At 56.4% G+C, this 22,326-nt stretch overlaps 8 protein-coding genes across 8 annotated transcripts; 2 read left to right on the top strand and 6 right to left on the bottom strand.

Moving 5' to 3' along the window:
* Nucleotides 1–471: 471 nt before the first annotated feature.
* B0I36DRAFT_330848 (uncharacterized protein) lies at nucleotides 472–3,907 on the bottom strand. The gene is made up of 2 exons (XM_046154895.1): nucleotides 3,883–3,907; nucleotides 472–3,604 (listed from the first exon to the last, which is right to left on the bottom strand). Exons 1-2 carry the CDS (start codon nucleotides 3,890–3,892, stop codon nucleotides 672–674), a joined length of 2,943 nt encoding a protein of 980 aa, XP_046009754.1. The 5' UTR covers nucleotides 3,893–3,907; the 3' UTR covers nucleotides 472–671.
* A 1,643-nt stretch (nucleotides 3,908–5,550) lies between these two features.
* On the top strand, nucleotides 5,551–7,052 carry B0I36DRAFT_352376 (uncharacterized protein; the record flags this gene model as incomplete). The annotated part of the gene is made up of 2 exons (XM_046157103.1): nucleotides 5,551–5,692; nucleotides 5,785–7,052. The coding sequence occupies 2 exons, from the start codon at nucleotides 5,551–5,553 to the stop codon at nucleotides 7,050–7,052; spliced, it is 1,410 nt and encodes a 469-aa protein (XP_046009753.1).
* Nucleotides 7,053–7,606: 554 nt separating this feature from the next.
* On the bottom strand, nucleotides 7,607–9,341 carry B0I36DRAFT_248595 (Alpha/Beta hydrolase protein; the record flags this gene model as incomplete). The annotated part of the gene is made up of 4 exons (XM_046150400.1): nucleotides 7,607–7,773; nucleotides 8,012–8,190; nucleotides 8,347–9,060; nucleotides 9,121–9,341. 4 exons carry the CDS (start codon nucleotides 9,339–9,341, stop codon nucleotides 7,607–7,609), a joined length of 1,281 nt encoding a protein of 426 aa, XP_046009752.1.
* A 1,292-nt stretch (nucleotides 9,342–10,633) lies between these two features.
* On the bottom strand, nucleotides 10,634–11,491 carry B0I36DRAFT_249116 (DNA replication complex GINS protein SLD5; the record flags this gene model as incomplete). The annotated part of the gene is made up of 3 exons (XM_046150448.1): nucleotides 10,634–10,993; nucleotides 11,100–11,280; nucleotides 11,367–11,491. The coding sequence occupies 3 exons, from the start codon at nucleotides 11,489–11,491 to the stop codon at nucleotides 10,634–10,636; spliced, it is 666 nt and encodes a 221-aa protein (XP_046009751.1).
* A 248-nt stretch (nucleotides 11,492–11,739) lies between these two features.
* Nucleotides 11,740–13,176, bottom strand: B0I36DRAFT_330840 (uncharacterized protein). Its single transcript, XM_046154894.1, has 2 exons — nucleotides 12,727–13,176; nucleotides 11,740–12,628 (listed from the first exon to the last, which is right to left on the bottom strand). Exons 1-2 carry the CDS (start codon nucleotides 13,015–13,017, stop codon nucleotides 11,921–11,923), a joined length of 999 nt encoding a protein of 332 aa, XP_046009750.1. The 5' UTR covers nucleotides 13,018–13,176; the 3' UTR covers nucleotides 11,740–11,920.
* A 1,931-nt stretch (nucleotides 13,177–15,107) lies between these two features.
* On the bottom strand, nucleotides 15,108–18,362 carry B0I36DRAFT_159696 (fungal-specific transcription factor domain-containing protein). Its single transcript, XM_046148643.1, has 8 exons — nucleotides 17,812–18,362; nucleotides 17,700–17,753; nucleotides 16,657–17,583; nucleotides 16,568–16,595; nucleotides 16,494–16,499; nucleotides 16,417–16,444; nucleotides 16,260–16,364; nucleotides 15,108–16,191 (listed from the first exon to the last, which is right to left on the bottom strand). Exons 1-8 carry the CDS (start codon nucleotides 17,871–17,873, stop codon nucleotides 15,215–15,217), a joined length of 2,187 nt encoding a protein of 728 aa, XP_046009749.1. The 5' UTR covers nucleotides 17,874–18,362; the 3' UTR covers nucleotides 15,108–15,214.
* Nucleotides 18,363–18,416: 54 nt separating this feature from the next.
* On the bottom strand, nucleotides 18,417–19,899 carry B0I36DRAFT_330834 (FAR-17a/AIG1-like protein). Its single transcript, XM_046154893.1, has 2 exons — nucleotides 19,024–19,899; nucleotides 18,417–18,968 (listed from the first exon to the last, which is right to left on the bottom strand). The coding sequence occupies exons 1-2, from the start codon at nucleotides 19,551–19,553 to the stop codon at nucleotides 18,785–18,787; spliced, it is 714 nt and encodes a 237-aa protein (XP_046009748.1). The 5' UTR covers nucleotides 19,554–19,899; the 3' UTR covers nucleotides 18,417–18,784.
* Nucleotides 19,900–19,904: 5 nt separating this feature from the next.
* B0I36DRAFT_273545 (cyclophilin type peptidyl-prolyl cis-trans isomerase/CLD) lies at nucleotides 19,905–22,285 on the top strand. Its single transcript, XM_046151328.1, has 2 exons — nucleotides 19,905–20,289; nucleotides 20,355–22,285. Exons 1-2 carry the CDS (start codon nucleotides 20,208–20,210, stop codon nucleotides 22,154–22,156), a joined length of 1,884 nt encoding a protein of 627 aa, XP_046009747.1. The 5' UTR covers nucleotides 19,905–20,207; the 3' UTR covers nucleotides 22,157–22,285.
* The last annotated feature ends 41 nt before the right edge of the window (nucleotides 22,286–22,326 follow it).

Raw genomic sequence — 22,326 nt, 5'->3', positions numbered from 1 at the left:
AGCACTAAAGGAGAGGCAACGCCGGGTGGGCCAGGCGAGGCAGACACGGTCAGGTGTGCACAGTCGAGGCTCCCGGGACTGGGTGTCGTGATGCAAGAGTGACTGCCAGCAGGGAAGCGGGATCTGGGACGACGGGAAAAAGCAACAATCACAAGACTTTGACGTCGTCGCTGCAGAGCTTCGAGAAGCACGCTCTTTCCGCCTCGACTGCCCAGGTGGCTACGGCAGGGGCCTCCTATCCAGCGGGCCAGGCCCCCAAGGCAGTCCATTGGCTCACCCTTGCTCTCCACGCCAGGCGCCCGACGCCCCGCCCGCGGCGCGCGCCCCAGCCCTGCGCGCTGCTGGCCACACGATCACGGGCTGGGCCACCTGACTGACGTCGGCTGATTGGTCTTGATTGTTCAGCACCTCAGCACACTCATAAGGAACTCGCCCGTCAGCAAGTCAATGTGGCAACGGACGAGCAAGAAGGCACAAATGTGGGGTTTCCCATTTCCATGGACGAAACGAGATCCTGTCATTGAATGCTTCCAAAAAAATTATGAGATTATATCCTTCTTCCCCAGCGGCTCCTTAACCAAACGCCTGGACTGTGCCATGTCCCATTTTTTCAAAGCACATAATCTACAATCTACACAAGCTTATCTGTGCGTGTTAAGAGCCGTTCATTCCTAAAAGAACGACTTCTTTTTCTTTGGCTGCTCAATGTCCTTGAGAATGTCGTCAAATGTGCTGCCACCCATGGATCCCTGCCGCGAGCCACTACCGACAGAGTCCGCTGGGCTGAAGATCGGCGGTGTTCCGCTGTGAAGAGCTGGCAAGTTGCCGGAGGAGCGGTTGCGTATCGCCAGCCCGCCGGCAGGTGACCATTGACCAGACGAAGGAGGTCTCGCCATGGTGGGATTTGGTGCCGAGTCGCCACTTGGCGGAGGCATGACTGGCTCGAGTCCAAGAGCCACGCTCTTCCTGTAGGCCTGGTTCCTGTCGTGCGGTGAACCGGACCTCGCTCGCAATGCTCCGCCAGGGGGCGGGCCTGGAGGTGTCTCGCTCCGACCGCCAGCTCCAGGGTCCATATCGGTAAACACAGCCTGCGGAGCCGTGAGAGGTGACAGGGGTTCTTCAGTAGGTGGCGCAAGCGCATTCGGCCCTCGCAGCTCCCACTCCTTAGCAGCAAGCCAGCAGTGACTGCGGTGATAGATGCCTTCAATGCCGAACTCGACAGCGTCAGATGATAGCTCTACCAGTCCGCCACCGCCTGCCACCTCGTACCAACGTTTGCGGACCATAGGTGCATCCTCGATCCAGGGAGGGTGACCTCGTGGGGGCTCGCAGAGGAAGTACTCAACGCCCTCGGTGAATTGCAGGCCGGGGGCGTCAATTACCAGCATGGGCAGAGACTGGATGACGACATACAGAAACAGCCAGTATCCAATGCGCTGCTCCGCCATTTCTGCCACAGTCTTGCCCTTGGTCTCTTTGTCCTCGAGCTCCTTGAACTCTTCCAACAACGGAATGCGCAGCTTGAACGTCTCGAAGTCATACGACTTGCTCAGAATCAGGACGCGCTGGTATTCCTGCAGGTTCTTCTCCAAGCGCTGTTGCTCTTTGGGAGGTAGTGTTGCAAAATTCGCCTGGATGGTGCTCATATCCGGGAGCAGAGGAACATCAAAGGGAATCGGCGGAAGGACAGGAGGCGAAGACTGGTCGAACTCGGTGAGAATCCTTCTCAGGGCAGATATATGAGGGTTGCCGATGTCGTCATCAGTGTCCTCAGCCGTTTGGTCAATGGCGCGGGTCGTGACGTTCTGGCGGTCAACCATAAGATCATACAACGCGCAGCAATCGGAGTACAAAATCTTGAGGACTTGTCTGTTGAGACCACTCTCGCTGAATGTGTTCTTCTTGCTGCGAGCCTTGGGAGGCCAATTACCGAATTTCGTCTTGTAGTGCCCGAGAACTAGCTGCCTCATGCGATTGAACGACTTGCGCCAGGTGGCATACTTGACATCGCGGTATTCGGTATGAGCTGTGGAGTTTGCAATGCCCGAAAACAGTGCTGGGAACTCGAAAGACTCCAGCCGGTTATTGACATTGTTCTGCCGGCTGACGAGGTCAATATGGGCGCGTTCGAGTCGTTGTTTAGTGTCGGGTAGCAGCAGGTCCCACAATGGCGACTTTAAGTCGCGAAGGGCCGTGTATTTGCCGGCCGCGTGAGCAAATCCCTCCTTGTAGAGATTCATGGAACGCATGCGCTCGCCCAAGATGAGAGCCTCCAGGGTCTTCTCACGACTATGTCTGACATCAGCCAGAGCATACTGATCCATCAGGTAACTGAAACTCATGTCGACAGCATCACCAAAGCTGGTTCCATCGGCACTGGTGAACTCGTATTCCTTTAGAAGATCCGAAATCTCCAGCAGCACTTTGAACAAGGTCGGTTTCGCTGATGTTGCAACCAAAGGCTGACCCGTGAGGAAGGCGAAGAGATTTCGTATCGAGACAAGTCTTTCGAACTCGCCTGGTCCTCCGGCATGTGTTGGAGGCATAAGAAGATAGAGATCTTGCTCGGATCCATTTTGGGGTACTGGAATCGGTGGCGGGCCCATGTTTCTTTCGGCATCTGCGGCTGTGAGGCTATTTTGCCCACTGAAGCTCTGAATTCCGCTTCGACCCTGGTGTGCGGGGCTGCTGGCCTCAGCAGCAATGAGATTGTTGAAAGCTACCGATGTGCTGATCGCAAATGTTGGTACCTTGAAGGACGGGCCCGAGCCCATCCCGCGTGGGTGCAAGTGTATGCAAACATCGCCTTGCTCATTCCAGAGCTCTGGCACTCTTTCGCCAGCAACGAGGAAGTCGGTATTGTAGTCGACATTCTGGCCCAGAACCCATGCCTTATTACCCTTCCCGTTCTTGAGGTCTTTGGACTGCGATCTTGATCGTGAGCCCGGCAGCCAGCTTCTCCGCAACCGGCCACGCTTCTCACCGTCCTTGGCACCAGCATCCGAGTTGTCGTGGCTCGACGGAGGGCGGGAGGTAGGGATTGCGGGCGGTCCAGAGATGATGCGGATCTCGTTCCCATGTTGCTGACGCTGGCTGGGAGGTTGCGCAGAAGAGCTCCTGCCACGGGCTTCGGGTGGCACGATGCTTTGCACGGCCAGGCTGTTTTGTGGCGCGGGAGAAGCAGCAGCATAGCCCGCAGAGTTGCTTCGATGTCGTTGTGTCTTGGACAGCCGCTTGGTGTTGACTTCGTTCAGCTCGGGCTCGTGTAACGGCGGGATCAAGGACCTGACCGGCTGTATCACGGGCTGTGCAGGAGGGGCAGCGACAGGTTTGCGAAGCTTGCCGTTTGCGCCGGATGGCTGTCTGGAATGGGTTTGGGGGGCGTCATTGAAGTATGAGGTGGTACCGCCGATGCCGCCAATGGGCGGCAGGACTGGCGGCGAGCTTGTGACTGCGCTGTAGACATAGCTGTTGCTGTCTGCTTCGTGATGGGTTCGTGGGGGCAAGTCGGGAGCGGCAGCCTGGTGAGGAGGATAGACCTGCTGCTGCTGCTGCTGCTGCTGCTGCTGCTGCTGCTGCTGCTGCTGCTGGTTGTCGTGGTTTTCTAATGGTGGTGGGGAGCTGGTCAGCGAATAGTCGGAAAGGAAGGACGACAGGCGGTTGAATGTCGACCGCCGCTTGGGCGCAGCTTGTGCTTGAGACATGGCGGGAACTCCTTCCGCAGTGGACGCCGGAGTGTTTAGAGTGGTCGTGTAAGTGGGCAGCAGATGTCTCAGGCCCTGCTTGAGGTGTGCAGAGGCGGACCTTGAAGAGGGACTAAGGTGTCTGAATCACACAAAAGGGGAGGAAACGCATGGAGAATAATGAAGCAGGTTGACATACTCGAAGGCATCTCTGCACACGGCCGAGCACGGCCCTACCAACGCGGGTTTCGTCCACGGGGAGGTTCCCTGACGCAACTCGGGGCGCAGGATGAGGCGGTGGATCTTTCTGTTTGGCTAGCGAGCCTGCGTGCGCGGCGGTCCACCGGGACAAGGGGGACAATGGGGAAAACGTTGCACTGGTCTAGCCTCGTCGGCACTTGGCGAAGAGTCCAAGGACAAACAATTGCCCACGTCAATGCGCCGCGTAATGGGTTGACAATCGTGGGGTTCGAGCTCGAAGGGTTCCGTGGGCGGGCAGGCAAGCAGTAAAGAGACGCGTGACGGGACTGGAGGAGGTGTGACTGACGGCAGAAGACGACGTAACGTGTAGACCAAGGGGCATGTGGCCTGGTCTTGTTCTTAAGGCATTAACGACTGAGAAGCGGCCCTTAGTGTAGCCCAGCCCAGCCCAGCCCAGCCAGCCAGCGAGAATAGAACACGGCCGACGTGTGACTCCGCATCTGCATCCTCGCCTCGCAGATCTGTCGTGTTCCCCTCACGGGTTCCTGCTCAGCTCGTACAGGCAGCCTGGTCCTTGTGGCGTCTCCACCCCTGCCGGCCTTCTTGGACAATGCACAGTGGCCAGCACAAACACAACCACCTGGAAACACAGACACCCAATGTACTTCCTACCTACCTTAGGTATGCTGAGAGTCACACGGCTGAAGCATGGCGGGCAGCACTTATGGGTACTTCTTAGCCAGGCACCGGCAAAGAGGTTCAAGGTGACGAGGCGGGCTCGGCGGGTACCTAGGTAGCCGTTGGGGCCGTCGCGCTGGAGCAGTCGTGGCCATGACGCAATGCCCTGGTGGCATGCACGCTGGTGTTCGCTGGCGGGGACCCAAACCTGCCGTCTCCAAAAAAAGGCCCCCCTGCAGCAAAGACTGTCCAGTGAATCGCCCCTGTCGTAGGCGGCCTGGCTTCGTGGTTGCACAAACTCGGCACACACAAAGCATTGCCGGGACACGCGCTCACCAAGTGGGCCAAGGCGCCAGCCAGTTGGTGGAGGCCAGCATCCATCTATGGATCGCCTCCTGCTGCGCCTCGCTGCACGCCAGCTCGCTGCGCTTGTGGACACGAGTACATATTCGTAGGTGGAACACATCCGCACAGACAGACAGGTACCTAGATCGAAAAGGATCCAGGCATCCGGAACTAGGTACTGCCAAAATCAATCAGACGACACATGGTGAGTGGTAGCACAGTAGACGCTGTCTCGTCGTCTCCTGTCTTCTCAACACACATCGCATACCAGCACCGCAATGCCATGACTCTGGAACCGCCATAGCGTATGTAATGAATGTGACTTGTATTGCAATACTTCAAAGTCCTCAATCGTCGAAGCCCAAACCAGGTGCCTGGACTACGGCCGCGCCTGGCCCGATGCATCGCCTTAGCACGATAAGATAAGCTAGTCCGCCCAAAAATGTTTTGTCGGCGGCGGCCGCCGAAGCGCGGAAGGGGTCCAGCCCGCCGCGGCCGGCTGGTACCTAATAGAGCTGGAGTCAACTTTTCTGGCTGGCCGGCCCCTCCGTCGCCTCGCTTTGGGACCCCTCCCGCCCGTCCTTCACATCGGCCTCTGGCACTTCTTGCCATGTCACATCTCGTTCGTGCGATACGCGGTGCCATGGCTTCCGAGCTCAAGAAGGTCCCCATCCCCCGCAAGGGCGTCGACTACCGTGGCAAGGTTGTCCTTGCCCCGATGGTCCGCTCGGGCGAGCTGCCCTCCCGACTTCTAGCTCTGCACTATGGCGCCGACCTCGTCTGGGGTGAGTCATGTTGCTTGACACCGCTCGATGCGTTCGAGGCTTCTTCAAGATTGCGTCAACTGCTAACAGGGCCCATCATTGTGCCTGCGCAGGCCCGGAAACCGTCGACAGATCCATGATCGGAACCACAAGGCGGTACAACGAAGTCACAAAGACAATCGAGTGGACAAGGAAACCGTCGCAAGGCTCCAAGGCACCCCCGGACGACGTCAAGGACAGCATCATCTACCGCGTGCACCCGGAGCTCGAGGGCAGCAAGCACATCTTCCAGATCGGCACCTCCAACCCAGAACTCGCCGTGCAAGCTGCACGCGTCGTTGCGGGAGACGTCAAGGGCATCGACGTCAATGCGGGCTGCCCAAAGCCTTTCAGCACGCACGACGGCATGGGCGCGGCCCTGCTGCGCACCCCGGACAAGCTCTGCGCCATCCTCGAGGCGCTCGTCAAGAACATCACCCCCGAGTACGAGATCGGCATCAGCGTCAAGATCCGCATCCTCGAGACGGCGGCAGAGACGGAGGCGCTTGTGCGCCGCCTCGTGGCGACGGGCATCACCGCGCTCACCGTGCACTGCCGGACGACGCCCATGCGGCCCCGCGAGCGCGCCATCCGCGGCCAGCTGCGCATGATACGCGACATCTGCCATGAGGCCGGCGTGGCGTGCCTGATGAACGGCGACGTCGAGTCGCGCGACCACGCGGCTGGCCTTGTCGAGGAGTACGGAGTTGACGGCGCCATGATTGCCACCTGCGCCGAGAAGAACTCGAGCTGCTTTCGCGCTGGGGCTGACGGGGGTGTCGCTCCCTGGGAGCAGGTTGTCGAGAAGTACGTCGAGTTGGCCATGGACGTGCACAACAAGTTTGGCAACACAAAATACCTCCTGTGCCAGCTCGTCCCCGGCAAGTCACCCATGTACAAGCTGCTGCAGCCTTGCAAGTCCTACCTGGCCGTGTGCGAGACGCTCGGCGCCACACATCTTCTGGAGCGTGCCAGAGCCGTCGACGTCGCAATCGGCATCGACCCGGAGAGCAAGGCGCAGCTCGCGGCGGACAAGTCTGCGGCAAAAGCAGGCCAGAAGGCCGCGCGGAAGAGGCAGGAGCAGGAGCAGCAGCGTCAAACGCAGCAGCAGCAGAATCAGCAGCAGTGGAAGAACAATCCCAGCGCGCTGGCCGCTGGCGGCAACCCCGCCCAGGACCGCGCGAACAACAAGAAGCCCCTTTCCGAGCGTGGCGTCCAACAAAGGAAGAGGTCGCAGTCACCAAACAACATGCCGCAACAGCAGGAGGTGACAAATGGCATCCACCCCGCGGCGGCGCCGGCGTTGTCCAGGGAGCAGTTCTTGGACAATCTGATCTCGTAGACGAAAGACGCATCTGGTTGCGGAAGACAGGGACGACATCATCCCTGGGTGGCGTGAATATTGGGGGACATGCATCGACCGGGCACGAGAACGGCGGAGAGGGTTTAGAACGCATTCTTGGAGTTTTATAGATACCAAGGGCTCGGTATCGTCATTTTTGGAGCATTTCCAAGGAACAAGCAGGGGCGGAGAAGGCGCCTGAAATTTTCGGGTCTAGATTATTGGTGAGCGTTTGAGATCTATCATCTGGCTGCCATGCGTTCAAGAGAGGCGCCTATGCGAGTGTCGATTACTCTGCTCTATGTACCAGATATCACAATACAGTACAAAAACACTTATAAGAGGACACCTGGAACATCCAACAGCGCAAAAGGGACAGCCAAGTAGGCAGAGAAGGTCATGCATTACATTCAAACGGCGCAGACGGCCGGAAGATCACTTCCCTTGGGCCGTAAATTACGTTGTGAGCCATTTGTCTATCAACTTACTTTTCACTCGCCATGCCACTGCTTCCGCATTCGCCCTGGCGCACCCCCCGGTACGAACACTCTTGGCTACACCTTTTTCCCTTGCCTCAGCAGATCCGACACCTTTGGCGGGAGCACGAGCGCACTCCGGTCGTTGCGGCGGTGGAAGTCGGCGAGCGCCACGGCCGTCTTTTCCGGGAGGTCCTCGTGGATAAAGTGGCCTGCCTCGGGGAAGACCTGGAGGGCGTATTTGCCTGGGTAACCGCAGCAATGTCTTTCGTTAGCCTCAGGGAACGATCAAGGAAGGAAGGGGTAATAAAGATTAACAATGCTCGCTCCAGTTCCTGGTCAATGTTCAAGGGGGGGGGGATGATGACAAGCACTGCAGAAGTCCCGTCTAGTATAGAGAGGAGAAGATGACAAGACTAAGGAGATGCTCAAGGTGCGCCTGCCGAGAGGCGGTCAAACGAGTCACACACAGAGTATACACACCTTGCATCTGCCCGATAGTGAGCTCCGTGTCCAGCCTGTCCGTGCCAGCGAGCAGCAGGAGCTTGCCGCCCCGCGCGGACAAGAACTTCTTGCTCAGCCCGACGAACCAGTTCTCCCAGAAGGGCTGCGTGGCAGCCAGGTCTGTTACCCACTTCCACGGTCTCGCATCGTCGATGTCGCTCGGTTGCACCTGCGCATTGCTGTGGCTGGCCGCAGCGCTGCTCGGCGGAGTGGCCTCTCCGTCCTCCTCGTCGATTGCTCCAGATACTCCTGGCTGCTGCTGCTGCTGCTGTGGGTTTGCGGCTGGCCCACCTGTTGTTCTTGTCGACCGCGACCGGTCCGTCAGAAGACCCGGCACGCTGGCCCGCGCGGATGCCGAGTTGCGCACCGTCCTAGACCGGACGTGCCACTCGATGCCGGACTCCAAGGACGTGAACCCCGTCGGCCGCGTGGAGAGGTACGTCTGCATCGACTGCAGGGCGTCCATGGCGGAGCCCTCGACCACGTCGAGCACGGCATATCCGAGCAGCGAGTTGCCCAGCTTGCCTGTGCTGGCGAGCTCGGTGACCACGGCGCCGCCGAGCGAGTGGCCCACGAGGATGATCGGCGGCAGCTCCGCCCACTTCATCTCGGCTTTGGTCTGGGCGATGGCTGAAAGCAGATCTGCAGCAAGCGTCGAGAGGCTCAGGTCCATGGCCGGTAGTACCGCTGGTGGTGATTGTGCCGGGCCATCACCCGTCTTTTGGGACGAGGACGAGGACGCTGCCGTGATTGTCGTGAGTCCATGGCCGCGAGCATCTATGGAGAGTATGCCTGCCGAGGGGATCCGTTTCCTGATCTCAGACCCGACGACCGAGAATGAGAGGCCAGACGAGCCTGCTCCGTGGTGCATCACGAACAACGGTCCTTTGTCCACCGGGGAGTTGAGGTAGACATGTTGTACCAGCCTGTCATTAGTGGAGTCGCCTCTGTCTGATCTTTTCAGAAAGAGCTCTCGCTCAAAGTATGTCGTCCAAGGAACGGGCTTGTATGCATTTCCTCGCGGGATTCTGCACACGAGTTGTTAGCCGCTGCGGGGAGCCATCCTCTCCTTTGGATCAACAACTCACCCCTGCGGTCGCGCAAACAGGTTCTGACTCGGCGAGGGAATGATTGTGCCAGTTGATGAAGCCGACGAGGCAGAAGAAGAGTCGTCGTCAAAGGCATGTTCTGGCAGGTCGGCAACGTGGTTGTTGCTCTCCTCGGCGACCTCCTCCTCGAGCTCGTCAAACGGCTCGATAGGCACGCCACTGAGCCGATTGCGCGCCCAAGCCTTCTGTAGATCACTCATGGCGGTCCCAGCAGTGTCATTTGGCGGCGCTGGGATCCGCGTATCCTCATGTCCAGCTTGACAGTTGGACAGGTTGTTCCCTTTTGCTCAAACGCGGCGACTGGTGTGGTATAGTGGGGTGTGGGGTGTGGTGCGGGTAAGCTGCAACATCACAGAGGCGAAAACACGTTCGTGGCAGTCATCCTGATGCGATGCTCGTGGCACTGGGGTTGTTTGACAATGGTCATGTTCAAAGGAGATGGGCCGGGACAATACGTTTTTGAGGAGCGTTTCCAAGCTGTGCATGCGGCTTGGCCGAGGGGGCACTTAGAAGTTGAGGCAGTGAGCCCATTACAAGCAAACTGTCGAAGTTCTGAGCTTAACAAACACGGCACCCTCAATCCACCACTTTGCCCAAGCAGAGAATTTATGCTAAGCCTATCTAATCGAGCCTTTCGACGACAAAGAGTCTCTGGAATTCGATCCACCAGTCCTGCATCCTCTTCGTCAGGTGCCTCAGCCTGTGCTGCCACAGTCACAAGACCAATGTAGTGGGTGCGCGCTGGGCTGTCATGTGCTGTCCACAGTCAGACGAGCCCACCAAGCTCTGTACAATTGCAAAGTCCCACCATTGCAGCACGAGCTGTTCGACAACAGCGTCCATCTTTGAGATGCAACTGCTGAGTCGGGCATTGGCAGTTTTGGCTCGTGCCATCGTTTGCTGGGATCTATGCCTCCGTGTTTAAGACACGGCCTGAATCCACGCATGAGCGGGTAACTTTTGCATGAAGTACGCAATTATTCAGCTGTTTCGCTGAAAAATCTGGCTCCAGCCCATCGCAGGTCGATATTTTCGAGATGGCAGCCCTCGACATGGGAAGATTTAGCTTCTCGGGCATGCTGCTTCGCTCGTCATCTTGCCACATTGTAGTCACCAGACCACAGCTAGAGGTTCCATCCTGTAGCTGTGAGTGACTCAGACCCCCCCGAGTGCAGGCGACGGTATGAGAGACCTGATGCAACGAGTCCCCGGGCCAGAATAGCCCTAAGCGAGCAGATAAAGTCCCAACATGTCTGAAGGTTATCGAGCACACTCATTTTCAAACAGCGCCGTAACTCATCAGCGATGTGTTGCGCTCATGTAGTGAAGAGCCAGAACCAGACGATGAGCACGTGCCTGTTGTGACAGCAATGTGCAATCCGGCCAGCACGGCTGAGAGACCTATGGCGCCGATTGTCTTCCGGAAATAGCATCGTCCGAGGCAGAAGGCGCAATTCATCGTCGAGGCCAGATGACCACGAAGAGCTCGGACTCATACGAGCTCCGCAGAGCCAGCTTGAATGAGTGGTTTCGCATCCGACCATCTCAATATGGCGATATCACCGATTTTGCCGTTCATGCCGCCATCTTCGTCTGTGCCACGACCCTCGACAATGGCGTCCTTGAGGATGCGAATGAATACGGCAGTATCGAGGTCCGGGGTATCGATCATGCTGATATTTCCAGAGGTATCATTCAAATTCTGGAGGGCCGGCGGGAAGGACGCCAGAAACGACGATAAGTAGTGGTTGTGTAGCAATGCCTGGTGCCGAGTCGCGTACGCTAGCTCTGTCTGAGAGAGGCGTGCTCGTAATTCAGGCGTAGAGAGATAGTGCAAGGTGTGTTTGTCGATCTGCATCATCTGTCAGTTGATATTGCAAGAAAGGCACATCTCCTCAACATGGATGCTTCATCTATGGGCGTCAACGTCCACACTGCGAAAGGCTACACGGATTTACCTTGGCAATCCTCGCTCGCAGGTAGCTGCGAATCAGGTACTTGAAGCGCTCAAGTTCCGTCTGGATGACAATCAGGGCGAAATTTGTCTTTGGGTCCATGTCGCCAGTCATCTCCTCGACCTTGTCGATCTGCGCCTTCACGCGAGCATTGATCCGTTCCAAGGAGCCGTCGGATGGCCAACTAAGGACTAATTAGCACTGAATATACATGGAAGCCCAGAACAGGGCCATGCGAACTGTGCAACAAGGCAAGAATGGGAGCCATACTCGAGGAGCTCTGGCGCGGATCGTTCCGCAACCCAGGCGCGCGTCAAGCTCTGTAGATCGCGCGTCTCCTGAGGAATCGAGTCGAGCGAGGGGTCGACCTCGCGAAGAATGTCGTCGATGTCCATCCCGGTGGTCCGTTTGTGTCTGCAGCGAACGTGATTGTGTCGTCAAGTCTCCAAATCTGCCCGCCCGTGTGTATACAGCATCACAGTCCTGATCTGCAATTCTGTGATTGGGTGCTTTGGTTGACTTGCAGGCGTGGATGACCCTCGGGAACACTTAACGCGCCACGAGTGGTGTCCTTGGTGGGGTGGTTTCTTGCAAAAGACGGTGCAACTCCACTCCACTCAGCGTGCAGCCAGAGCACACTGCTAGCCTGTGTCCTCCAACTGTCCCTCGATGCAATCTATTTCCCTTCAATCTTCTACGCTCAATTCGTCGCCTCACAAATCACCAGTACGAGCGGCTCAATCACGATGAGCACTCAAATATCTTGCTTGACATTGGTAGAATTATTTTTTTTCGGGGCCTGATTCTGTCCTCTTTTCTACACCTTATTCCCGGGACCTGCTAGCCGGTTTACCATCCTCCACAATGATCGTGGTGATCGTCTCCATCTGGATTCCGCCTTGTGGTTGAGCGGAGTTGTGTCGCAAGGACATCTGGCTGCTACTCCGCTGCATCCGTCCCCGCCCTGTCTCGTCGCGCCCGTCGTCTCCCAGCACAGACGCCATCCTCACGAAACCTCGGTGTGACCTCTTTGACTGCGAGAGATCGCGCGGCTCGTCCGCCCTGCTGCCGCCCTGGATGTACACGATGTTGCCAAAGACGCGGTCGTCGGGGGGCCTCATGAAGTGGTCGAGGCCGATCTTCTCAATCTCTTCCCTGGATAGGAACAATATCGTCGTCGTCCACAGCAGGCAGTTCAGAAAGCCCTGTGCCGCAATTATCGATGCGCCGACGAAGTAATAGACGGGATCGAGTTCTCTCCCAGCCATGATCAGCAGTCGGCAGATTCCCAGTGGCCCCATCGTGAAGAGGTAGATCAAGGGGTATACAAAAAAGGCCGGGTGGTGGCCAGAAAGCTCACGGCGGCTGTCCGACGTGACGCTCGGCGTCGGCAGGTGGCGTCCTGAGCATTTGTTGCGAAACATGGATAGACCGATCCAGCAATACAGCACAATGGTTGTTATCAAGCAGATGATGACGGGCATGAATTCAACCCAGAACCGGAGCCTCTCGTACAGGCTGTTCGCGGAGCACTAGCCAAAAGAAAATGTTACTGTCAGCTGAGAAACACGGAGAGAGCGCGCAGGGTTGGAGACCAAGTTTCAATGGCCTGATTCTGTGTACGACTTACCCAGGTATCTCCTCGAACGTACCAGCCCCCGTGATCCTCCCCGTTGCGTGATATTGCCAGCCCAAGCAAGGGTATCACGATGATGAGGCCCCAGGCGATACAAAGACAACATCTCAGTGCCGTCTTCTGGATCTTGTATCCCCAAACAATGACAAGATATGTGTGCAAGGCAATCACCGCCAGCAGCATTGACGGGGCGAAGGCGCCGGCGCTCCCCGCCACGGCCTGCAGCGTACAGGCTGTGGATGGCGCAAAGACCCCATCCTCCGAGACCCATACCAAGTTCAGCATGAACTCGAATGCCGAGATGGCGTCCGCTATCAGCAGGTTGTAGATGAGCACCAGGAAGGGGTTGGTAGGCGCTACGGGTACAGCTTCTGTCGATAGCTCGGCTTCGTCCGTCTGGATGTTCTGTGGCGAAATCGGCCGAGCTTTTGCGGCATCCTCCGAGAAGAGCTGGTCGACATTTGTGTTCGAGCCTGCTCTGCTGCTCCCGTGTGACGACACAAGGTACTTGACATCCAGACCCAGGCTGAGATCAGGAGAGTTCTGCTTGGTGACGACCTCCTGGCTCGACCGCCGCCGCGTCTTTCGTGGGTCGCGATAGTAGCCGATCCAGGCGTAGGTCATGTATATGAAGAGAGTTGTCGTCGAAGCGAAGGACAAAGCGCCAACAATGCCGACGCCTAGCATCCCTGGCACCCAGCCATCAGGAAGAGGCGACAACGTGAACTCCGACGTCCCGTCATGGTTGAAGCTCAGATGTCCCATGCTTTATGTTCGACAATCATGCATTGTCGACGTCGTTTGCTTTGCGAGCAGTGCAGAAGCGGTTTGGCGGTCGAGAGACCCCAAGGGATGGATGTACAACTCCAAGCACAAGACAGAACGGGACATGCCCAGCACATAAGGAGTAGCCGAACCGAACTGGAGGAGGTACTGCGTAGGGGCAGGGTCGGTCGTGGAGCCACAGTCAGATCCCCCAGGCTTGTGGGTCTTCATGCTATGGGAAGCATGGGAAGCGGCCAGTCCAGTCCGGAAGAAGACAAGATGAGCAGGCCATCCCGGCTGGAGGATCAGCTCTGCCCCCAGTTCATCACAATTGCAAGTGATGGCTCACTCAGGCGTGATCTATCATGCGCAAGGGAGAAGTTACCAGACTTTCAGCATACATAACGGGAAATCTAATCTGATTCGTGGCGTCGCTAGTATTGAGATCGCCGTCCAAATCATATGGTGGTCATCTTTGTGAGCAATGTCGTGTGTGAGGCCACATGCAGCGCAAAAGCCTGGGTTGCAATTCTGCATACACCAACAAAAAGTCTTGGGTCTGGCTCCCTGTCAGCGGAAGAGGCGAAATAGGTCAGGCGGCCCGCTGGCGAGGCGCACGGAGCAGCGGAGGTTCCCCTGATCTGACTTGACAAGACAGGGGGCTTGTCGCTTGGGGGGGCTCGAGCTGCAGCGCTCTTCAGTAACCAGATATCGTAAATCCTTGCAAGCGGCCATTTGCCGGAGGAGGCGAGTCAAATCAGACCTTGCGAAACGTTGGGGATCCCTGTCCAATAAATCCTCAGCTCTTCCACCCACCGATAACACGGAACCCAGAACACTTCAGATCAAAGAAAAAGCCCCTGGTCTGGGCTCTCCTATCGCCGGCCTGACTCGTTGTGGCTGCACGGCTGGAACGATCAAACGTGCTGCCCCTGTCTTGTCTCAGGCTCTTTCGCGCATGCATCTTCCCCCCAAGGGGAGCCCTGCCCACATTGGTGGGGGCTGATAAATAGCAAACACATCTCTTCGCCTAATAAGATGTCGACCGCCAACGATAGGTCGTACATTAAGCTCTACCGGGCCGATAGCGTGGGCATAGATGGGGGGATGGTGCCTTCTGACGCGGAAGCTATTCTGTCCACGTCCTTCAGCCTCAAATGTGGGGAGTGTGATGCACGGGAGATACAGAAAGTTTAAATCAGTTCACGACTCTCCATACCTTCTAGATGAGAGTGTGCACGATCGTGTGGCATGTATGATGAAGGCGAGAACCACGTAGATCATGTGCACCCAATCGCTAGCACAGCACAGGCATTCCGAGCAATCCGACAGTTGGACGCAACGAGAGCGTGTCTTGTCTCCCAATTGCGATCATGAAGCAATTAGGTATTTCCAGCACATGAGGTCCGGTTGGGCACAGATTTTCCTGGACGAGCAAGCCCACACCTTCAAGGGCCAAAATATTTCGTCGCCAGTGGTGTCTATCCAAGAAATTCGGTGCTGACAAGTGTCTCCCATGGCTTCTGCGTGCGCCAGACCTCCTGCATCAGCCGCCGAGCGCTGTGCACCTGGGACACAAACGAGTCAGTAAAGCCCCCCGTGCCATCGCAAAGGGCTATTCGAGCGAAATATCAGGGGCAGTCGGTGAGATGGAATGACTCGGCTCCCCGCATTCTCCTTCACTCGTGGTGAATGCTTTAAGGGTCGCTCACGTCGATCATGCAAGACAATCTGTGACTTCACATACCTTCACTATCCCAACCTTTTCTGCGACCAAGAACCTGTCAAGGATCTGTGAGCGGTCCGCCTCGCTCCGTGCCTCACACCCAGCTGTGAACATTGGCAGGAGCAGCCCGGACTCGGCGGCGCTGCCGACCTCAATAAGATCAAGGCAAGCGAAGATCTTGCGCACAGCATACTGCACGTCGCTATCATCCTCCGCGGCCCGCCCCAGGATGCGGCGGTATAAATGGACCATGGCGGCCCAGTGGGTAGCCTCGTTGGTGGCGGTGAGGCTCTTGCGATCCCATTTAGCTACGTCACCGTGGTTGTGAATGTGCTTGCACGGAACCGGCGGACAGCGCAGGCTGTTGAGCAGGCCCTCACGCAGGTCCGCGGCCTGGCTCACAATTTCCTCGCTTGGCCGCCAGTCTGCCCGAACCTCGTGGTCGTCCCCGATGCGCTCGGCGTCGCACCGACTCGCAAGGCTGGCGATCTTGGCTAGCAGGTAGATGCAGCGCGTTGTGAAGCCCATGACACAGTCGATTTCGTCGTAACCGTCGACAATATCGTCGAGTTCATAGTCGAAGATCCACTGCGTCTGTGACGAGGAAGTATTGCCACGACCACCACTTAGGCTGCCAAGCACGTCGAGAAAGGCTGCCCAGCTCCACAGGAACGACGAAACCTGGTCATCACGAAAGTTGGTCTGTCCGCCGTGCAGGCCGGTTGGGCGGCTGGTGATGAGCTCGCGCGCTAGGCTGAGATGTTTCTGCCACGATATGTGATGGCCAAAAACTGTGGGTGAGATGATTTCCAGTGAAGCAATCATGATGGCAGTCGCAAGATTTGCATTTGAAAAGTTTCTGTCTTTATCCTCAAGCGCTTTGCGAAGCTCGGGAAAGACGTCTTCCAGCCACAAGGATATTCGGAGCGTCGGCTCGGGCTGGTTAAGTATTCGTGCGCGATGACAAGCTGGGTGACGGAATATGTCAGTACCCGGCACACCAGCTCATCGCGCATGCATCATGGGCGTATCTTACCAGAGTAAGCAAGTAATAAAGCAAGGAGACTGTCGTTCTTCACAGCTATCTGTGGTAGAATTGTTCGGAACGGGTTCGCGTGCTTGTCATCAAAAGGCACAAGGACTGCTCGAAGGTTAGCACAAAACCCGAATAACAACATTGGGGAGAACATTACCTCTTGCTGTATGTGTCAAGAAGTGATGCTTTGTAGTGTTAGTCCCAACAATGACAACCTGGCGCATATCAACTCACGAAATACTAGAATGACGTTAGCAGAGATCCAATAGGCATCGGAAACAGCGTTTTGTTTAGTACGCAGGACTGACCAAGAGGTTCATGGGATTTTCCAGCAGCCTAACCGGTGCAAGAAGCGTCAGTCATGTTCGGGTGCGGTCGTTCTAGTGAGTTCGCTCACCTCTGTGGCAACGGCTCCAACTCTCGAGCAATGTATATAGGTACTGGGGCCGAATAATAGTTGTTCGCTTCATTAGTCGGGGAGTTCTGCTGCATCCCGAATCCAAACTCGTTCGGAAATAAATCGTGTTCGAACTCAGAAGGGGTATCGAGCGCATCGCGTTGCGATAGCGGGGAGTGGCCAGAGATTGCATTTTGATCGTCATTTCGGCCGATGTCGCGATCGACAAAGCCTCTGTCTAGACCATAATATGTCTGATGTGATTGGGAGTGCAAGGGTGGAAGACGTGCACTTGAAGGGCTTTGTGAACCTTCCTGTACTTGGCTTCGAGCTGGCGAGCCTGCCAGGAGAGCATTGAGTGAGAACCGTGGCAGGCTTGGAGAAGCAGCCACAGGGATACCATACTCCGCCTGTGGTAAGTCCTCATTCGTTGTCGACGGTGTCAATGGTGTAGATGGTGATGTCCCAGCCCAAAGTGGCGCTTCTATTGCTTCATTGACCTTGGATAGTGTGGTACTAGAGTCAATAGTTGAAGACGAAGCTGCGCGCTCCCGCCGCTTCGATACAACAGCCGTTTGGCCTGCCGCCGTGATTTTCACTCTTTTCGCCGGACGCTGGAAGATATCTGTATCGTTTTTTGTTGGCGTCTGCTTCAAGTCTGGCGTCCCAGAAGCCACAGGGGCCGCATCCGCCGTACTCTGCTTTGCACTAGATGACGGTGCACTGAGCGGTTCAACGCGACGTGTAGCGGGTGCATCAGCCGTAGGGAAAGTGTGTACTAGCTTGAATCCCTTAGCAGGCACCGACGAAGCTGTGGGCGCTTCAGTGGGCGGCGAGAACTGAATCAGACCCTCGTTGCCCTTTCCTCGTCGGCCGTCCCAGTTGAGACGAATACTGTAGTCGCATTCCTCGCCAGCCTTCTCACAGCTGCATTAACATCTGTGTTAGTGTGTTGGACACTTTCTGGGTCATCTATGGCGGAAGTCTTGTGCTGAGAGGAGGGATCGCGTCCATGTCTCCTTTCCAGCTTCGCTTGGGCTTACTTTGTGCAGTTCGGGCGCTCCTCGCCGCATTTTATCTTGCGATTCTTGCATGGCCTATGTCAAAGAGTGAGCCCGGGATTTTTCGGCGGGTTTCGTGAGCCAGAACACTTACCAGCAGCCATGGCGACTCCTTCGCTTAGGTTCCGGGGCATCGGCTTTCCTTGGTCGGGGCATTTCAGAGGTGCGGCTTTTGTTTTACAGGTATGTTGACAGCGCCTCCCATCCGAAGATCACGAGACCGTGGGTGCAAACGCTGGATGTTCCATGCATGACCGCATCAGCGAAGACTGCCGGATGAATGTGATCGAGGCACGACTATGTGCGAGTCTTGGGGGCCCAGGGATGGCGGCCGGGACGACAAATCGCTTGAGAAGACAGCCGGGAATATGATCAGAGGTCGAAAATTCGACATGAGGTGCGAGTATGAGGCTGTAGGAGGTGTCATAGGGCTGGGCGCATGGTGACAGCTCGCGAGGTAGGTACATGAGGGCAAGGGGGGTTGCCGCGAATGAAGGCAGATAAGGCTATCACCAGCGTCGGATCGGAGGCTCCAGTGTGGAGTGCGCTTGCAGTCGCCGGGCTTCTCTAAAGTGGATGCAGCGCCCCGAGGGCATGGGGAAAGGGGGATAGGCCCGCAGTCCTGGCCCCCGGGTTCACGCCGAAATTTTGGCTCCTGCCGGCGCTAACGAGTCGCATGGCCGCCCAGGGCTGGCCGTCGGTCCCGCTGGACTGGCTCTCTCACACCCTTCACGTCAGCACGGAGTTGGTAGTGATTATCCTGGGTGTAGGCGGCTTTCAACAATGGGTGATGCTGCAATGATACGCTAGCGTGCTCCTGTGCCAAGAACCCGGTGTATCCAAGGGTTGTCCCGCACACGTCATGCGACAAGTTTGGTGTATGTATTGGACGAGGTAAAACTCGAGTATATAAATTCGAACAGGCCGTGTGTCTCGTGTGGCCCGTTCGGTGCATACGATGTTGAGAGCCTTTTACTCCGGCGCACTGTCGTCTAATGAAACATCATCCATAGTCAACAGTAAGATGTGAGCCTTGTTTTTGTTCATGTTTCATGCCGAGACTGAACCTATTGCGTGGCGTTTACGCGCATCGGCTCTCTGACAGCCTCGTTCTTCATCTGCTCGACACCATTGACTTGGCCATAGACCCATTTCAGTGCAGCGCTGCTGCCAGTCATGATGAGAGCTGCAAAAGCGAACAGCAGGGCCCGCTGTGGTATCGACAAAATGTCAAAAATTGGGTAAGGGTACCTGCACAGAAAGAGTCAGTGTCCTAACGTTTGATTGGAGAAGCCATCCAACGTACCATCCGTTCTTCGAGAAGCAGTGTTCGACCCAGTACCAGTACAAGAATGCCCAAATCTGGCTGAGAGCCATTGCCGTGTAGCCGCGTATAGTCCACGGAGGACTGAGCAGAAGCATGTCGATGGCGAGGAAAATGGCGGGCGCAGCGTGAAATCCAAAGTCGGGCAAGAAGTCAAGCGAGAACTCCGGCGGCATGACCAAAGACTTGTCAATGGCGCAGAGCCCCCAGTAGAGGATACTGATCAGCACCTCCAGAGGGGTGGAAAATGAGGACAGCGCGTTCTTCACAGCAAACAGCTGCGGAGATAGGGTCAAATCCGCCATCGCTCCAAGCACGAACGTGGCCATCGCGAGAGAGAGGCCAAGAATGGTCAGGAACTGATAGTGACCGCCATAAGCCTTGCCCATAGGCGTATCCCAGGTCTCAAGGAAACGGAACGAGGCGGCAAAAGAGGCAATGCCGGCGAGATGCAGCAAGAGAGAGAATTGGCGCGACGGCGCGGCAAGCCGCTGAAGAGGATGGTGAGCCATGGTCGAGCCTTGTGATCAAGTGGGCGTGTGATGCGGATTGCAAGGCACGAGACAAGCGGTAGACGATGCTGTGCCAAGGTGAAGAACAGCAATGAGAGCGAGTGCGGCCGAGAAAACAGACGTGGACAAGCGAAACGTGGTGGTAATGACGTTCATCGAAGCTTCCATGTGGACCTCGGCCTGTATCCTCCACCGAGCAATGTGATCCCTGGTGGTGGGGCACCTGATTCTCAGCACACGTTGCCCGGTGCTAAGGGCAGAGCCATCAATCTATCCGCCGTGGATTACCCGCCAGTTTACAGGTATCGTTCCCTCTTGATGTCTGCGTCTCGAGACATTGAGTCTGTTCAGAAAAGCCTCGCAGGAGCGCAGTTGCTAAGGTCGCTGCAGCAAGTGTTCCGTGTGGCCGAGAACAAAGGGATTGGCCAATCAGTCGGCGCGTGGGAGCTCCGCAGTGGCCGAAAGCTCAAAGCACGCCAAGACTCCAAGCTGCACTTTCCAGGGTCCCATTTCAAACGCGTCGAGGAATCGTCTGATGCCTCTGGGTAGTCGCAACCACCATACAGGCGACAAACACACCAGCCTTGTGTTGTGTACTTGCTCATCAGTCACTTGCAGACCGTCGGCTTGCAACGAAGACAATCCCCCGTCACCATGGCCGCTGTCCACGAGGCAGACGAGGACGACAGGTCAAACAAGAGAAGCCATGCGGACTTTGCTGGCCAAGATGCAACAGGTACGGGACTGTCTTTTGAAGCTGTCAATCCTGCTCAGTGACCTGCTGCTGACCCTCCAACACAGACAGCTCCTCGGACGACGATGACATGGGGCCCCAGCTCCCCTCGGCGGCCCCGAAGAAGAAGCGCCGCGTGCTTCCCTACGAGAAATTGTACATCGCTGCCTTGCCCAAGTCGACCCGATACTCCAAGTCGCTGATGCACAAGGAGCAGTTATCCTTCGTGACCGTCACACCTTTGACCGACTTTCTCATCACGAGCTCCGTGGACGGCGTCGTCAAGTTCTGGAAAAAGGTCGCGCAGGGCATCGAGTTTGTCAAGGAATTCAAGGCGCATCAAGGCGAAATACGATCCGTGTCCGTCAGCCGAGATGGCCGCAGCTTCGCGACAGCTGGTGCTGATAAGACGGTCAAGATATTCGACGTCATTTCTTTCGACTTGCTTTCCATGCTCACTCTCGACTTCGATCCACGGTGCATATGCTGGGTCCACAAGCGCGGTGCTTCCCTGCCCCTGCTGGCCATTTCGGACGACTCGAAACCTCTGATACATATTTATGATGGCCGGGGAGAGAGCCAGCAGCCGATACATACAATCAAGGGCCTTCATCGCAGTGTGGTTTCGCTGATGGCATTCAACGACGCTTTCGACTGCGTCGTGTCGGGTGACGACAACGGCATGGTTGAATACTGGTCGCCAAACTCGAACTACGAGAAGCCAGACAATGTCTTCCAATACAAGAGCTCGACCAATCTCTTCGATTTCAAGAAGGCAAAGTCCGTTCCCACAAGCATATCAATTTCGCCGTCAGGGCATCAGTTTGTGACATTTTCGCTGCCGGATCGAAAGATTCGTGTCTTCGAATTCGGCACAGCGAAGCTCTACCGAACATATGATGAGTCTCTGCAAGTCATCGAGGAGATGCAGCAAGCTGGCACGGCTATGCTTAAGCTGGATGATGTCGACTTTGGCCGCAGGTTGGCTGCGGAGCGAGAGATCGAATCGCCATTATACAGGAACAAAGCCACCGTAATATTTGACGAGTCTGGCAATTTTCTATTATACGGCTCCATGCTTGGCATCAAGGTTCTCAACACACTGACGAATCAGGTCGTCAAGGTGTACGGAAAAGACGAGCATATCAGACCCCTGAGTCTTGCCATTTACCAGGGCCAGCCGCAGAAGAAAGGCGTAACTACCATCGAAATGGCTGCCTCGAGCAATCCGCTGCTACAAGAGTCCGAAACACGTGATCCGATTCTTGTTGCGACAGCGATTGGCAAGGTGCGGTTCTACATGTTCACAAACGAGGAGGACGTGTCGAAATCGACTAGAGATGTACAGAACGAGCGACCAACCATACTTGGCTCAAGAAAACCGGCCGAGGAGAAGAAGGCGCAGACTGGCACAGGTGCAGTCATCCATACGACGTATGGAGACATCCATATTCGCTTATTCCCTGATGCCGCGCCCAAGGCCGTCGAGAACTTTGTGACCCACTCACGGAATGGCTATTACAACAGCACCATTTTCCACCGGGTCATTCGCAAGTTCATGATCCAGTGCGGAGACCCCCTGGGCGATGGGACTGGTGGAGAGAGTATCTGGGGCAAGGACTTTGAGGATGAATTCAGCACGTTGAAGCACGACAAGCCATACACGGTCAGCATGGCGAATGCAGGACCGAACACGAATGCCAGCCAGTTCTTCATCACGACGGAGAAGACGCAATGGCTTGACGGCAAGCACACCATCTTTGGGCGGGCCGTGCAGGGCTTGGATGTGATACACAAGATTGAGAACGCCCGGACACACAAGGAAAAACCCGAGGAGGACATTAGAATTGTAAACATCGACATCGTCTGAATTTGGGTGCCAGTTAGTTGAATATCTCGCCGGGCCCAGCAGGGGCAAGGCAATGTACCAATCGGAGCTTGCAAAGCCACCATGTGTCACAGGCGTAACGTGTGCTACGAGCCCAGCTGGTATGATTTCTGGCTGCAGAGATTGTTTGGGCCCCGATTGGAAATGCTCAC

The sequence above is a fragment of the Microdochium trichocladiopsis genome, assembly GCF_020744255.1.
Source record: "Microdochium trichocladiopsis strain MPI-CAGE-CH-0230 chromosome Unknown B0I36scaffold_8, whole genome shotgun sequence".
In the NCBI taxonomy this organism is placed as follows: domain Eukaryota; kingdom Fungi; phylum Ascomycota; class Sordariomycetes; order Xylariales; family Microdochiaceae; genus Microdochium; species Microdochium trichocladiopsis.
This window is presented reverse-complemented; position numbering and strand designations above follow the sequence as displayed.